This window comes from Marmota flaviventris (genome assembly GCF_047511675.1).
Source record: "Marmota flaviventris isolate mMarFla1 chromosome 5 unlocalized genomic scaffold, mMarFla1.hap1 SUPER_5_unloc_1, whole genome shotgun sequence".
Taxonomy (NCBI): domain Eukaryota; kingdom Metazoa; phylum Chordata; class Mammalia; order Rodentia; family Sciuridae; genus Marmota; species Marmota flaviventris.
This window is the reverse complement of record NW_027287679.1, coordinates 15,926-31,742: the sequence shown is the minus strand read 5'-3', so window position 1 is coordinate 31,742 and position 15,817 is coordinate 15,926. Positions and strand designations below refer to the sequence as shown.

The 15,817-nt window shown below is 38.5% G+C and overlaps 1 protein-coding gene and 1 pseudogene across 1 annotated transcript in view; both read right to left on the bottom strand.

Moving 5' to 3' along the window:
* The window catches only part of LOC114083934 (titin homolog), a 109,834-nt gene extending 94,277 nt beyond the window's left edge, over nucleotides 1–15,557 (bottom strand). The window contains exons 1-10 of the mRNA XM_071607115.1: nucleotides 15,525–15,557; nucleotides 15,264–15,318; nucleotides 15,015–15,169; nucleotides 14,372–14,509; nucleotides 13,491–13,586; nucleotides 11,416–11,509; nucleotides 8,384–8,457; nucleotides 6,300–6,390; nucleotides 1,258–1,286; nucleotides 944–1,016 (exon numbers count right to left, since the gene is read on the bottom strand). Coding sequence (XP_071463216.1) covers nucleotides 944–1,016; nucleotides 1,258–1,286; nucleotides 6,300–6,390; nucleotides 8,384–8,457; nucleotides 11,416–11,509; nucleotides 13,491–13,586; nucleotides 14,372–14,509; nucleotides 15,015–15,169; nucleotides 15,264–15,318; nucleotides 15,525–15,557 — 838 coding nt within the window. The remainder of the gene's footprint in view (nucleotides 1–943; nucleotides 1,017–1,257; nucleotides 1,287–6,299; nucleotides 6,391–8,383; nucleotides 8,458–11,415; nucleotides 11,510–13,490; nucleotides 13,587–14,371; nucleotides 14,510–15,014; nucleotides 15,170–15,263; nucleotides 15,319–15,524) is intronic.
* LOC139703612 (C-terminal-binding protein 1 pseudogene) lies at nucleotides 1,820–3,892 on the bottom strand (annotated as a pseudogene).
* Nucleotides 15,558–15,817: the final 260 nt, after the last annotated feature.

Here is a 15,817-nt window from a genome sequence, read left to right as displayed (position 1 = left end):
ATTAAATGAACAGTGTAAGGATCTGGGCTCCTTGGATATGAGATTCTGGTTGTGACTGTTACTTGAGATATCCATTGAGATGTATAATAGAACAGAAGAAATATAAATGTTGCTATCATTTGCCATGTAGTTTCTCCATGACAATATCTTCCTAAGTTGAGGGAATTCATTTACATCCTTGGTGGGCAATTTTCTTTGAACCTAGATATATCAAGCTGACCAGTAATTCCATGAAGTCATTGGGTGAAACTCAGTGGAAAAGTAACTGCTTATAATATTTGGATTCAGTCCCCACAAATGTAAGAAAAAAAAAGTATTTTTGGATTTATATCTCTTAGTCTAAATTGTAGGAAATCGTGTTCTCCCATAAACAGTGTTTATTTTATAGGAAATGAATAAATTAAAATTTGTGATACTCTATTGTGTGGATACTTCCTTTAGATATGACCACATGTTGGGTGAGGAGCATGGAATATAGTTTGCATATAGCCCAACAAATGTCCATGGAATTAGTAGATTTACTCAGTGTCATGATAGTTTATACTGTCTTCTAGATGTGCTTTTCCTGTGTTTCCCATACTGGCCTTGACCTACTGACTTCAAGAAAAATCTCTTTCCTTGGTCTCACAATCATCTGAGATCATAGTCCAGCTCTACCACAAGCTTTTTAAAACATGGGAGAGAAAGAAAAACCACCTCATAATCCTACAAACAGATATAATGTTGGAAAGTTTGATTGTAGAAACAGCTGACTTGGTTCTTTTTAACAATATTTTTATGCTTTTTCTGAAAAATTTTAATAGGTTGATACAAACATAGGCACTGATGTAATTAGGCCAAATTCCCTCAAAATATTTTATTAAAAAAGAAACGAGTGTAAAGTCCACTAGCATCTTAGATGTTTATTATAGTTCTCTGCAGAAAATTGTACTGCAAAAATTACCTGATTGTTTTGTCCAGGCTTCCCTCTTTGCTTTAATTGGAAGAAAATCTTTGCATTTCATGGCATTCTCAGTCTGCTTGCAGACAAAATAATTAGTAAATAATGTGCACTGAATCCAGTTTTCAGTGAATAATTTAACATAAATAATATATTTAACGTAAATGATATATCATGTTATTATATATTATCATATACAATATATTACTTATTATTAGATACATATATAATATTTTAATTTAACAAACAATGCAATATAAAATAACATAATTTAACATAAATAAAATAATTAAACACAAACATAGAAGATGATTTACCTTCCAGGAATCACTCGAGTCCCGAGATACTGAAAAGCAAGCAACAAAATTTGAATGTGACAGAACCACCATAATATTCCTGTTGAATTACTATGGAGCTGATTCTGGTAAATTTTACTTGATAAAATTTAGTTTGGCTTTGGGTGTTCTATGTTTCTTTTTTTCATTGTTAGGACAGTCATATGACAGAGATGAAGACAAATAAGGAATTTAAGTATAACAAAACATGCAGTTTAATTTCCAAAGTCAGATTATGTTTCTGATGAACATGAATAATAAATACCAGGGTCCATATACCCCAGTCCAGATGCAGAATTGTGGAGAGCACAGTGATTTCCAGTGAGACAAATAAAGGAGGAACATGAGAGTTTCAATGTCAAAACTGAATTAATAGTGTCATAGCAAATATCTTGAGTGAACCCTATCAGAATTTTTTAATTCATTTTATTATAACCATATTTCATGTCCCTTCATTTGACCTACAATTTAGTAAGCCCAAAGAAAGGATATGATTCCAGGCTAGAATAACATCATTTCTTTTTTTTTTTTTTTTTTTTTTGGCTCTTTCTGGGACTTTTATTTCTTTAAAATAATTCATACAAATGGTTACAGTCACAAACATGATTTTAACCAAAATATTGCTAGCCTACCACATCAGCAGGACGGCATGGGCGCAGGCGGGACTTGGCAACCGCCGCCCCCAGGTCAGTCAGCACAGGGAGCTCCAGGCGCCCCCTCCTCTGAGCTGCTTGAGATGCCGTCTCCATTTGGAACAAGGGGGTTCATGCCAAAATCAGGAAAACAGCCTTTGTTGTTTTTCTAAATTATTCTAAAAATAAGACAAGCAGGTAGAAAAAACAGTGCACTGTGCGGCATGAAGGAAGCGGGAAGGACCCAAGTCCTGAGAAGGGGCCGCAGCGGGCGTCCAGCAGAGGGAGCTCAGACCACGGCCACAGGTCCCGCGGCTGGCTTTTGTTGACAGCTAAGCAAACGAATCCCCCGTCATGTCCTAAAGACTGCACACAGACAAGAACATCCACGAGAGAATTGACTACTAACTTCTTTTGCTCAACGAGGAACGCAAAGGACACAGGACAGTGAGCCAGCCCACAGGACGGGACAACTACAGTCGACACAGAGGCTGCGCTGCCTCGCGCCCTGCACACGCCTGGGCCAGTCTCTGGGGCGCAGGGCGCGGGCGCCTCTCTGCACACTCCGGGCTGGGGTGCACGGTGCCCTCCCCAGGGGCCGAGGCTGGAGAGCTCCCCGCGGGCTACAACTGATCACTCGTGTGGTCTCTATCCGCCTCAGGCTTGACAGTTTGGCCAGGAGAAGGGGCATGGGGTGGGTGGGCCACAGGGGGCAGGCCGTGGGACAGGGACATGGCGCTGGGTACGATGCCTTCCACTGCAGCCGGGATGCCAGTGGGGGCCACGCCCACCACGCCTGGGGGGTACCTGCTGTAGGCAGCCCCGTTGAGCTCAGGGTGCACCACGGCAGGGTCCATGCTGGCCCAGTGCGTGGCAGCCGTCAGGTGGTCCTTGTTGACGCAGTTTTTCAGGCTATCAGGGATCCGGCCTGTGATGGCTCGCCGGATCTCCCGGGCTGCCTCCTCCAGCATCTCGATGGACGCCTGCTCGCTGTACCACGCAGCATGGGGGGTGCAGATGAGGTTGGGCGCATCCTTCAACGGCCCCTGGCTGAGACTGAAGGGCTCCGACTCGTGCACGTCCAGTGCCGCGCCACGGATGCGTCCTTCCTTCAGGGCCTGGGCCAGCGCCTTCTCATCCACCAGCCCGCCGCGGGCTGTGTTCACCAGAAAGGCCCCTTGTCTCATCTGCTTGACGGTGAAGTCGTTGATGAGGTGGTGGTTGTGCTCGTTGAGGCCGCAGTGCAGCGTCACACAGTCGCTGTGGAAGAGCAGGTCCTGCAGGGTGCTCACTCGCTGCAGCCCCAGGGCCCGTTCCATGCCATCCGACAGGTACGGGTCGTAGAAGAGCACGCTGAAGCCGAAGGCCTTGGCCCATAGCGCCACCGCCTGCCCCACACGACCTAGTCCAATGATGCCCAAGGTCTCCCCGCGGATCCTAGCGGCTCCTGAGGCCACTTCGCGGATCTGCTCAACACTCTGGACCCGCGTGCCTTCCCGCAATGCCTGGTGCAGCCAAGTGGTCCGACGGTACAGGTTCAAGATGTGGCACATGGTGGAGTCCGCGGTCTCCTCCACAGATGCTGCAGGCACGTTGCAGACAGCAATGCCTAGGTCCCCAGCCGACTTGATGTCGATGTTGTCAAAACCACTGCCGATCCGCACGATTATTCGTAGAGCTTTGAACTTCTCCAGGTCTTCTCTGGTCAGCGTGATGGTGTGGTACATCAGGGCGCCCACCGCCTCGTTCAGCACCTTCTCATGGATCTCCTGCGTGGACTGCGCGTCACAGAAGGCCACCGTAGCCACGTCCTTCAGGATGGGCATCTCCACCGTGCAGTCCCGGCCGTCAAGCAGTGCCACCAGGGGCCGAGGGTGCATGGGCCCGTTCATGATCGGGGGTCGGACGCCTTCCTGACCATGGAGGGCACCCGTTTCCTTCCTAGAAGGCCTCTCTGCGCTACCCAGTGGCGGGGAGCCTCCTCGGCACGGGGCCCGGCCCGGCGGCGCGCGCCCGCCAGGGGCAGCCCAGCCTCCGACCGGCCCGGATCTGCCGACGCCGCCCTGCCGCTCCCGCGAGCACTGCGGAGGGGCCCGTGGACAAGAGCTGGGGGCGCCGCGGCATGGGGAGGCTGCACGCCCAGCGGCGGGCCTCGGGATCCCGCGACTTCTGCAGACCAACTCCGGGGAGGCCGCAGGCCCTGCAGCCCCGCAGGTCGCCGCGGGCCTCGCGGCGCCCCCACGACAGGCCCACCTCCGGACTTGCGCCCCCGCTCCCGGAAAAAGGCCGGAGCGACTGCGCGGGGCCGGGACCGCGGGGTGGCGGCGGCCTGTGCGGCCCGCGGGCCCCTTTGTCCATAACATCATTTCTCATCAAGAAATTTACCTTATGTAATTTGTTCAGATACACACTTCTATAATAGCAGCTAATTTATATATATATATATATATATATATATATTTTTTTTTTTTTCATACTAATGTGAGACCATGCTGAAACTTCTGTTCCTGTATCTTTCGGTTTATCTAATGTCAAGTTTCTTGATCCACTCTTGTGAAGAAATACAGTTTCTACATCTTAGAAACAATGTATGATAAACAAAGATTTAAGATATGGAAATACAAAGGAAAAAGTGATCTGAAAGCTCACAAAATTATCACATATCAATAAACTTTATATTTTAAAGTAATGCTATATCTACTAAGAATAGCAGTCTTGTTTTTCAAGGTGTAAAGTCAGTAAAGACTTCTGTTTTCAAAATAAATCTGGTTTACATATCTTTTCAGCTTTTCAAATACTTTCATAAGCATTATCAGAAAATTAATAGTATGGGGATGAGTATGTAGCTCAGAAATGAGAGTGCATTTCTGGAATGCCTAGGGCCAATGTATATTTTCTAATCAAGAATTAAAAAAATAAAGAAACATCTAGCTGCATCTGCATCTGAAATGCTGTTTCTTATTCAAATAACTCACATGAAAGCTGCATACATCTCAGTGACTGGTAACTTTGCATGGAAGAATTTTATATCTTCAGGTTGCTATAGTTCCCTCTGTTCCTACTGCCTCCAATTATCTCTGCATTAGTAATAGTTTCACTTTGGGTTTGATGAAGATACTATGAAAGCAGCTGAACTGCATTCTCTTAGTGTCCTTTTGATTCCCTCCAAAATTACCTAGCTACCTTATTTGGTTCTGTCCTCATTTTCCACTGCCTTTTGCCTTTCAAAAGCAACATCTAGAGCTCTGGTCATAATTATTTTCATTTTACATTCTTTGTAGATTATTCCCATATTTTCTTGACTACCAATATAGCAAATATGTCTTAGAAATATAATTTCTACACCTTTGTGACTTGAGTCCTTCCCATTTACCAAGGGACATACTCAAAATGAAAGCAAGATTTATGGTTGCACTTTTTTCTGGATTTATAATAATATATGTCATCCAATGTTTTTTTATTTAGTTTTCCTTAAGGGAAATCCTTTCCCTCACTGAAAACTAGGTCTTCTTCAGACCTGGATTAATGGAATCACCTTAGAATGTAATAGAAATGTAGAAGCAAAGACCTTCAGAGTCAGAATGAGTCTTTGAACATTATCCCCAACAGACAATACATTAAATTGAGAGCTCCAGTGTGAAGTTACTAGGCTTCCAATTCCTCTATCTTAACTTGAATGTAGCTAGCTCTGGATTCCTCCTTATAATATTCCCCTAAATGAAAGTTTACAAGAAGCCATAACTTTCCAAAATAAGTTTTAGAAATCTGTGAATATAGGGATCAATCCATAACCATTCTTACATTTTCTACTTCCCCATTTGCTGTTTCTGCCCTATATATATTTTTTTAATCCTAGGCAGTAGCAGTGTGTTGCATGTCATTTAATTGTATTTGTGGTAAACCAGTCAAATTTTCTGATTGCTCCTTCAAGACTCAATTCCTTTCCAATTGAGTCTAAGTTAGGAAGATTGGGAAAATTTTCCCCTACCAATCATTCAACTTTGGGAAAGAAAATTCACAAATTCTTCCCATGGTTTTAAATCCCTGCTCTTTTTTTTCTTCTCATATGTGACATAAATTTCTATTTCTCCACTGAGTATATCTGCTTCTTTTTTCCTTCACTGTCTTCCTGAATTTTCTACCTTTCTCAGTCTTTATCCCCATTTTTTTCCTCTGCTTTTCCTATTTCTACATTTTCTGTGATAAATATGTGTATATAAATGCAACTGCTAATTCAGCTCCTAATTTATACTGTGGCTTAAACCTGATAAGATACCTAGATTACATTTCTTTTTCCTTACTTCCTACTTAATAGATATGTTACTTGAATAGATATGCATATTTTAGATCAGAATTCCATCCAAATATTTTTGTATACTACATAGTTCTTACCTTCTCCATATCCATCTACTCTCTTTTCTCTTTGATAGGCCTTGCCAGATATATGAGAAACTCCCACAGTTAGATGATGCTCAGAGACCCTCTGTTAAGATTATGTCAAAAATTAGTTGCATAGAAATATCATCACCACTCTCTTTAGAAGTCACCTAAATTTCTAATTTTATAATTATGGGAATTAAATATAATACAAATACATTTTGAAAAGTGAAATGTTCCATAGAGGAACACAAAGTATGCTTTACAGATTCAGCTTTTTTTTTTTCATCTGGATACTCATGGGGTAAAACCAGGATGAAAACATAGTAAATGTATTCACTGACAACATACTAAAAGATGTGCATATATCCCTAAGCAACTGACCTCAGTATAAATACTCAACATTTTATTCCCCACCAAACATAGGAACACAGTAGAAAACTTATTTAGAACTCTTTTTAGAAATGTCTTTGATATTATACAGCTCTAAACATTTGCAACACTGGGTTGGCATGCTTCTTAGTGTTAAAGTATGATACTTGGTGTGATAAGATAGTCTGAATTATGTCACATAGAGTAGAAATGAAACACTGTTGTACTTCCTTCATATTGGTCTTTGAATTTTCCAAAACCTAACTTTCAGAAAAATATTTCCTGAGTTGAAATCTAGTTCAATAAAATGAGAAAGTAAGAATGAAAATATGTTGATATTTTACTTTGACATAGTATACCCACTTTGGCTAAAGTATGCAATACTTTTCATTGAAGAAAAACTAAAAAGTCTTCCAATGGAAAATGGTGGCAGCATGGATACATACAGTGTTTACTGACTGTTTCCATATATATGGAATCAGATTGACTGGTATGGGTGAATGCATGATGAAAAAGAGGGGCTGTGGGACTCAGTAGAGAGTCAGTACAGAGAGCCTGTTACCAGATAAAACCCAGAAGTATTGGCTTTCAGAATAAGAAAATAATTCATAGAAGAAAAAGTCTACAGCTGTGCCAGGGAAAACTTGATGAGTGAAAGATAAGAAAATCTCTAGTGGACTCAGGAGAATTTCACCAAACCAATTAGTAAGTGGAAAAAAAGAAGTGGACCATGAACTTGCATGTTGGTCAAGTTCAGTGGGGATTTGACACTAAGACCTAACCATTGCCCAGGCACATTACACAGAGAAAGCTATACAACAAAAGGACCCACACATAAAAGTGGAAGAGAAATCCATCTAAATGCATGCAAAACTTCAGCCTATTAACAGACTACATGAGAAAACAAGGTAATAAGACGTCTCCAAAATTTCATAATTCCCTGATGCATCCAAGGACTCTTTTTTATTTTTCTTTTTTAATATTTATTTTTTTTTAGTTTTTGCAGACACAACATTTTTGTTTGTATGTGGTGCTAAGGATCGAACCCGGGCCGCAAGCATGCCAGGTGAGCACGCTACCGCTTGAGCCACATCCCCAACCCAAGAACTCTTTTTTTGTAACATCCACTAAAGTGTTAGGATAAAATGCTTAGTGATATTTATTAATATCCTACATGAAAAGAAAATGAACTGGAAAATTACTGTTTGTACATAAAGGTCCCTTTCTAGAAGGTTTCTATTTGATCAAAAGGCCTATTGTCTGCCTCAACATAGACAATGATTTCAAGGGATAATGGAAGCTTTAACCTTAGCATTAATGACTGGTAATGTGAAATTAAAATTTTGAGCTATTGGGAATAACTGTTCTTTAATATTAATTATATCAGTGGCAATCACAGTTACATATGTTCATAATTTCAACTAGTTATTCATAAGTCTCATAGTTAATGTTTTCATCATGTAATAAGGTTATATAATAAAAACACAAACAATATTCAGAAAAAGTTGACTCAATTACTAGGATAAAATTTATTTATAGGTTGCCATGACTTCCAATGTTATTTTCAGATTCATGACCAATTAGATTGTACTAGACCTAAATATTAATTTATGATGTTTAAATTTCCAAAGAGTTTTCCAAAAGGTAATTTCATTTGACCTAATTTACATTCTGAATGTAAGAAAAACAGGATGAAACCAAGAATTCAAATTCACATGTTTACATACCTGTGGCTGATTATTTTCAGTGACAAAAAGGCTTTCTTCCTCTTCCTCTGATGTTACATCTAATAGTATATCTTCTGAAAAATGGACAGGTTTACTTAAGTTACTAAGGACTCCTAGAAAGTCTGACAGTCTATCAAATTAAAAATTAATAATAAGTTTTATTTTAGATGATCATTTATTTTTTAAACTACTTTTGTGTGTGTGTGTGTGTGTGTGTGTGTTCATATCTTGTAGTTTTATTCAGGGTGTTTTACCACCTTGGCAATCACTCTATCAATGGGTGGTATAGCCAAACCTATTGTACTTGGAGATAGGGTCACTCTAAAGTGTTCAGGGTGTCCTGAATCATGCCATTCACCCAACTCAGCCTCCTAAGAAGCTGTATTTAGGGGAAACAAACTGTATCCAGCAAATATTTACCACTTTTTGGAATGCTTTTACTAAACCAAAACTTCAAAACTCATCCGGGAAAAACTAGATGTCAACAGGTTTAATGCATAAAAATAACTCAAAGAATTATCAACTCCAGATAAATTAAAAGTTCCCAGAAATACTTAAAAAAACAGCAAAATATCAAAATTCACAGTTTGCTATTTTCTCCTCATAATAATAACTTTTCAACAACCACTCTTCATCAATATTGTTTTCTTAATGACTGATACTTTTCACACCTTTGTCAATGAATACCTTTATATCTAAAATGTTTTTTTTCCACTATTCTGACAAATTGGATTTTCTTCTTTTAGAAGTTAATCTATTTGTTCAGTCCTTTAGGACTATGGATATTCTTCCTGGTACAAAGTGTTTTCCCCTGCCTTGGGGCTACCTTAGTAATCCAACAACTATTCTACTTAGGACATACAAATTGACCTGTGAAATTACCTATATAAATCTAATCCATTTGTTCCTAGATTGTTGGGGATGTTTTTTATATCACTTTGGTGTCAACAGTCTTATCTATTTGAACTCATAACTAATAAGTTCTTGGTAAGAGGTAGTGGGAGAAAAAGGTGGCTTTTCTGGAGGTTGGGTTTAGGAGAAAAAGGTGGCTTTTCTGGAGGTTGGGTTGAAGAGAGACTTAAGGAGTGAGATTATCAACCAGAGGCAGGAAATGGTAAGAATATAGAAGGTTTAAATGGGTCAGTATTTCTATGACCTAATGGGGATGGGTGAGGAGTAATGACAGAGGACAGCACAGGCAGGGGAAGGGATAAAGAAACACAGTTGGGCAGAATTTTTATCATAGTAGATTCCCAAGAAATTTAGGATGGTTGGACATCCACATTCTAAAGAAGGCCGATGGTCATATATATCTAACTAGACCAATCTCAATGCTGTGGGCAGGTAGACATGAAGGGCCTGTGCATGAATATAGATGATTTCAAGGGATAATGGAAGCTTTAACCTTAGCGTTAATGACTGGTAATGTGAAGTTAAATTAATGAGAAGGCAACAGTGTAGTGTGAAGTTCATGCAGGCAAGAATGGAGGGAATGTTTCCAAAAATACAGACAATAGAAAAGTTTCGATATCCTATGTAGAAAGAAGTTTAATAAAATGAACAAAATTTAAAAAGCTGGGGCAGCTGAAATGCATCCTCTCAGTTTCCTTTTCATTACAGTCAAAGTTACCTAGCTTATTTCCCCTTCCCTTTAGATTTTCAAAAAGAATTTTCTAGAGTTTGGTCTTGAGTCATTTCCTTTTACATTCGTGGTTTGGATTATTCTTACTACTATTTCTTCCCCATACAGCAACTGTATGTTAAAATATAAATATCGAGAGATTTAACCCAGCAGTGCTATATGACTAAGCCTCATCCTTAGCACTATTTATTTATTTATTTATTTATTTATTTTTGAGACAAGTTCTTGCTAAATTGCTATGGCTTCACTAATTTCCTGAAGCTGGCCTTCAACTTGCAATCCTCCTGCATCATCTTCTGGATTCATTGGTATTATAGGTGTGTCACCATACTTGGATGGAAATATAATTGTTATACCTTCCTCTTTTTTTCCTTTTCCTTTGCCCAGAGACATGCTGGGAATTATAACTACATTTATGCTTTCACTGTATCTTGTTATATCTGAACTAACATGCAATGGCTCTTCATTTTAGACTTCCTAAAGTGTACATCATTCCCTTGCAACTCAGAATTTGGTGTGTGGGTAAAGAGCATTGGAACCATCTTTAAATATTTTAGAAATGTAAGCAAAGACCTGTTGAGTGAGAATGTGCATTTTGAATATGGTCCCCAACATATGATTTGCTAGAATTTGAGCATTCTTGGGTATAATTCATCTTCTACCAATTCCTCTAACTTAACTTGCCTCTTTAAAATCCTCCTATTTTGTTCCCAAATTGTAGGCATATTAGCATTCATAATCTTTCCAATGAACATCTTATCAGGTTATACTTTGCTGATCATTTCATGATATATCCTACCCTTTTTATTTCCAGATTATGTTATTCTTTACCATAATTACTTTCCTAGGAAGTAATTATGGTATACCTTTACTTATGGCAAACCAAATGTAGCTCTTAATGATCTGGCATTCATTCCTTCATTACTTTCCAATATTGATTAAGAAAACAGCTGTTGGAAAATTTTACTGTATCTCTCAAAACAGTTTTGGTGCTAAAAACTCACAAATTTTTCTGATGCTCTGCTCTTCTACTTTCTAATGTTTAATCTGAATTTTCCTCCTTTCACAATGTGCACTTCTTTTTCTTTTCTTTTTTTGTTGTCTGTCATCTTTAACATTCTTATTCTTCATTCTCTCTTCTCCCCACCCCTTATTTATTTCCAAACTTTCCTCTGATCTACACATGTCTTGAAATGGAATTCAACTCCACTAGAGACACTTTATATTTACTCTGTTGCTGAAACTTAATAAGATATACTACGTATTACCATTTCACTTTTTTTCTTACTACATACTTATTAGGTTCATTTCTTCAACTAATTGAATCTATTAGTGTCCATGTTTTAAATGAAGATCATACCCAATGTTATTTTAGAGTACATGGTCTTACCTTCTATATGTCTAGTTATACCCCATTCCGCTCCTTGATATGCATCACCAGATAAAAGACCAGTGTATTTCTGAGGAGGACTCAGAGACATATCCTGGCAAAAAGAATATAAATAATGAGTTGCCTAAAGATTTGCTAATCACTAAGGTGAGACCCAATTTCCCAGGTTGAAATAAATTAGATTTAATAAATAGAGAATTACACATTGAAAACTGACACATTTTATACCATAAGCTCATATATTCTCTGCAAATAGGGAAAATTTTACCTTCCTTTGGCTACTGAGCTTATAAACCAGAATAGAAGGACCACAGGGAATATTATACATATATATATATATATATATATATATATATATATATATATAGAGAGAGAGAGAGAGAGAGAGAGAGAGAGAGAGAGAGAGATAGATAGATAGATAGATAGATAGATATCTTTAAGAAAAGAGATCTATATTTCTTTTGGAAACTTTTATTGAATGGAAAACTAGCTTTATAATATGATGAAGTTGTAAGAAAAAAAGTTTCTTTATTTTACCTTAATATGAGAGCACACAATAAATAGAATCTCCATTTAAGAAAAAACTACAAAAAGGTATACCATGGAAGAAAAATGGTGGTTTAAAATCATAGTATGCTTAGTGACTATGCCCTGAATTTGAGTCAAATAAACTAGTGTATGTCTTTGCAATGAGATAGAGGGCTGTAGGAAAAAAAAACTGGAGTGCAAATGCAGGGCCAATGAAGTACATAAATATTATATTTTAAAAATAAATAATAATAATAATAATAGAATAATAAAATAAGAAATAGATTGCAGCAATGTTAGGTGAAAACTGGCTGGTTCAATGAGGGGAAGCTCCCCACATGTGAGCCAAGACTCTCTGCAATTTCAAGAAAATCATGTTCATCTAAATTCCAATAAACAGTTTCCACAAAGGAGGAAGTTTGTTTATTCCTGAGATGTCAAGGGAGGATACGTGTACTACAGATTTTCCCCAGAAATATCAAAGTGCTTGTCCAGGAATCTTTTCCACTCAGTGTCCTTTTCCTCTGCTTTCTTCACAGGAGATCAGAAAACCCAGTCTTTACTTTCTTTTATTTATAATACCCCACTATGATATGATTTCACTAGTTCAGGAGGCACCCACAACAAGAATCAGACTATGTCTAAAAGAGAAACTGAGACAAAGCTCTGTTGGAACCTCTGGGATGCTGTAGTCATTCATAGTCACATGGTCTATACAAGGTTTAGAAGCTGAGGTGAATTTCATTTAAATGTTGCTGTAGGAAATCTGATAGGTTGGTTCTAGTAGAAAAGTTGCTGCTAGACTCTCCACAGAGTTGAGCTGATCTTTCATGTCTGACCACCTTACTGTGCTCAGAGGCATTTGAAGGAATAAACCTTACTTCTTCCCCTGAAACAATATTAGTCACTTCCTATGTAATTCAAGTATAGCACTGAGGGGGCACCCCATTTAGAAAGATTCCATTGTTGTGACTCTCTGTAAGAGAATCATCTTCATGGTGTATACCTCTAAGACATAGTGACCACCTCTCTATACTGGAATTGTGGATTTCCACCCTACTTGCCCAGGATCAGAGCATAGATTGACAGGGATGTGCTGAAAACTCTGGTCAACAAGGAATGTGGTCTGCTGCTTGGCAAGTCTGTAAAATGATGGACAGTGGGGATAATTCTGTTTTTAAATTGGTGTTTTGAGATTAGGGACAGGAACAGAGTTATGTTGTGGGTGGTTTTGTGAGGTAGAAGATTCAGGGAGGGCTGGGAAGAGTTTCATGGAGAACTTGTTGTCTAGATTTTCACAAACCAAACATGGATCCTGAAATCAGTCCACCTCTACAATGCTTAGAGATGGAGCAAGCCCCACAGGGGCCTAGAATCTTGAATATCCCTGAACTCACTGACAGTCAAACTCTAGAATTGGGAGTCTTCAGTGCAAACTGGCCCATAGGCTGCTTGTGTGACAATTTTGTTGACAGTTTCTATTATGACTACACTTCTATGGTTATATATATTATTTATATATAATATATATATAGTTTGTGATTCACCTCTTGTTCTGGAAAGGGTTCCATAACACTCCCTGGTAGGCAAGGATGAAAGGATTTCACATTAATGTCTCCAAAAAAAATTCTGGCCTGTTTGGGCTAGAATTGAGAAAAAAACAGCATAAATATAGTTGCTCCACAGAAACCTCCCCAAACTGGTGTATTATACAACTAGAAGTTGTGGAAACAAGTGTCTACATTTTAGTTACATCAGAATGAAGAAATTATATACTTTTCTTGTATTTTTGTGGTTTTTATAGTTTTTATCTTTCCAATTCATATGATCTTTTACTGTTTTATTAGTTTTCTTTGCACTTGCTTTGTTGTCTCTCATCTGTATCTTCTTAATTTTTATTTTGTGATTTTTGTCTTCATTCTCCTTCCTTTGCCCCTCCACCACTTTTTTTTTGTTTGTTTTGGCACCAGGGATTGAACTCAGGGTATTCATCCACGGAGCCACATCCCCAATCATTTTATATTTTAATTAGAAATAGAGCCTCAAGGATTGCTTAGCCCCTCACTAAGTTGCTGAGGTTGGCTTTATACTCATGATCCTTCTGCCTTAGCCTCCTAAGATGCTAGAATTACAGGCATGCACCAGTATTCTCAGTCCATTTTTTGCCTATATATTTTAATATTAATTTTGGAATCACTAGTGCCTATTTTTTGTACATTGTACATTATCACATATCACTTCTTATCAGTTATTAAAGTTAGAAATCATTTTAAATAAGGTTTTTTACAAGTTAACATGTGATTTGCTTCCAGCAGATGCACACTCACTCAGACCTCGGTGATCAGGTTGAGAACCAAGGCAGGCTTTCCTGGTGTGGAGCAGAAGACTGGTTGAGGAAGGGGTTGTAGGGAGGATCTGTGGCTCTCACCAAGGTCCAGAAGAGGCAGTAGAGTTTGAGAGTGGTGAGGATCACACAAAGGCTCAGGAATGATGACAAGTGATGGGATGTCAGGTCCTCAGAAGGCTCTCCAGCTCCAGTGCATCCTTGTTTCAGCTGGCTGAATCCCTGTTCATTTGCTCTATCATTTATACTAAATTTGGGGGCTTTTGACCCCCCTTTTTAATCCTTATGAGCTACCACTGGATTTCTCAGTGACATTATTTATCCTGGGATCAGAAACATCTGGTCTGGTGGTCTCCACCCTGATCTTCTGGCCTTTCCCTCTTATCAGGCGAGGACAGCCTGCCAGAGGCTTCACTCTCTTTTATCACGGTGAGGGGAAGTAAATTGTTTGAGGCCATTCTGGAGGGATCTGTGGATGTGCCTGGTGAAACTGCAGGTCTTTTAAAATGAAGTTAAAATGGAGTTGCTTAGGCTCAGGCCTAAGGCCATCCTGACGATTAGTCCCACCACATTCTATAATTGTTAATGGTATAGTTAAAACTGTTGCTATCCTTGTTATTAGGACTCTATGGCCTTATATTTATTTCTAGGTTGTTTGGTATCATTATGTGTATATGAGAGATGATATGCAAAAACAATAAGAAAAATAATTTTTTAAAAATCTTACCTTTGAGCCAACTGAGGAAGAAAAAATATTGTGATAGTTCTTTATATTGATTTCCTCCACAGGAGTGGTTTCAATCACATATTTCTTTTTAATATCCACATCACAGTTTCCAGGTAATGTTTCAAGTTTGGGTTCCTCAGTTTCATTTATTTCTTCTACAAAAATAAAAGCAAAATAGAGAGTACAGTAAAAGCTCCATAATTTTAAATCAATAATCAGCTTGCAATAGATACTGTTCAAATATTTTACCATCATTCTTCGATTCATTAGTGTGAGGTAATTCTCCATTTTCTTTGGGGATATCCTAGGAAGGAAAAAAATATTTAGGTGTAATAAGCACCAAATTTGAAAAATTAGCTTAATATTTTCCATTACTGCAGGATATAAGAGAAGGAGAATATGTTTCTGAGCCATTCCAATGTAAACTCAATTTAATCTTGCCACTTACTAAGCTATGTCTGCTCATGGGGTGAGGATGATGAGAGATCTCCAAAATGTTATTCCCCTTACCTCCAAAATAATTTCACAAATACTGACATCCATTAAATTATTTTATTAATCCAAATGACCTAGGATGTAATTGGAGCCATCCGTAGTTTATAGTGCTTTTGAAAAAAAAAAAAAATTTAGAAATTTAAAATAATTATGTGTGATATTTTTCATGTGTTTTTGTGACTTATATTGGCATAAATTATCTCTTGAGGGAAAATATGAGACCTAAGCTTTAAGAGTATCTTATAAATAAAACTGATAGAAATCACAAACAGTATGAGTTCTGTCCATCTTGTGTGTTAAATAGCTAA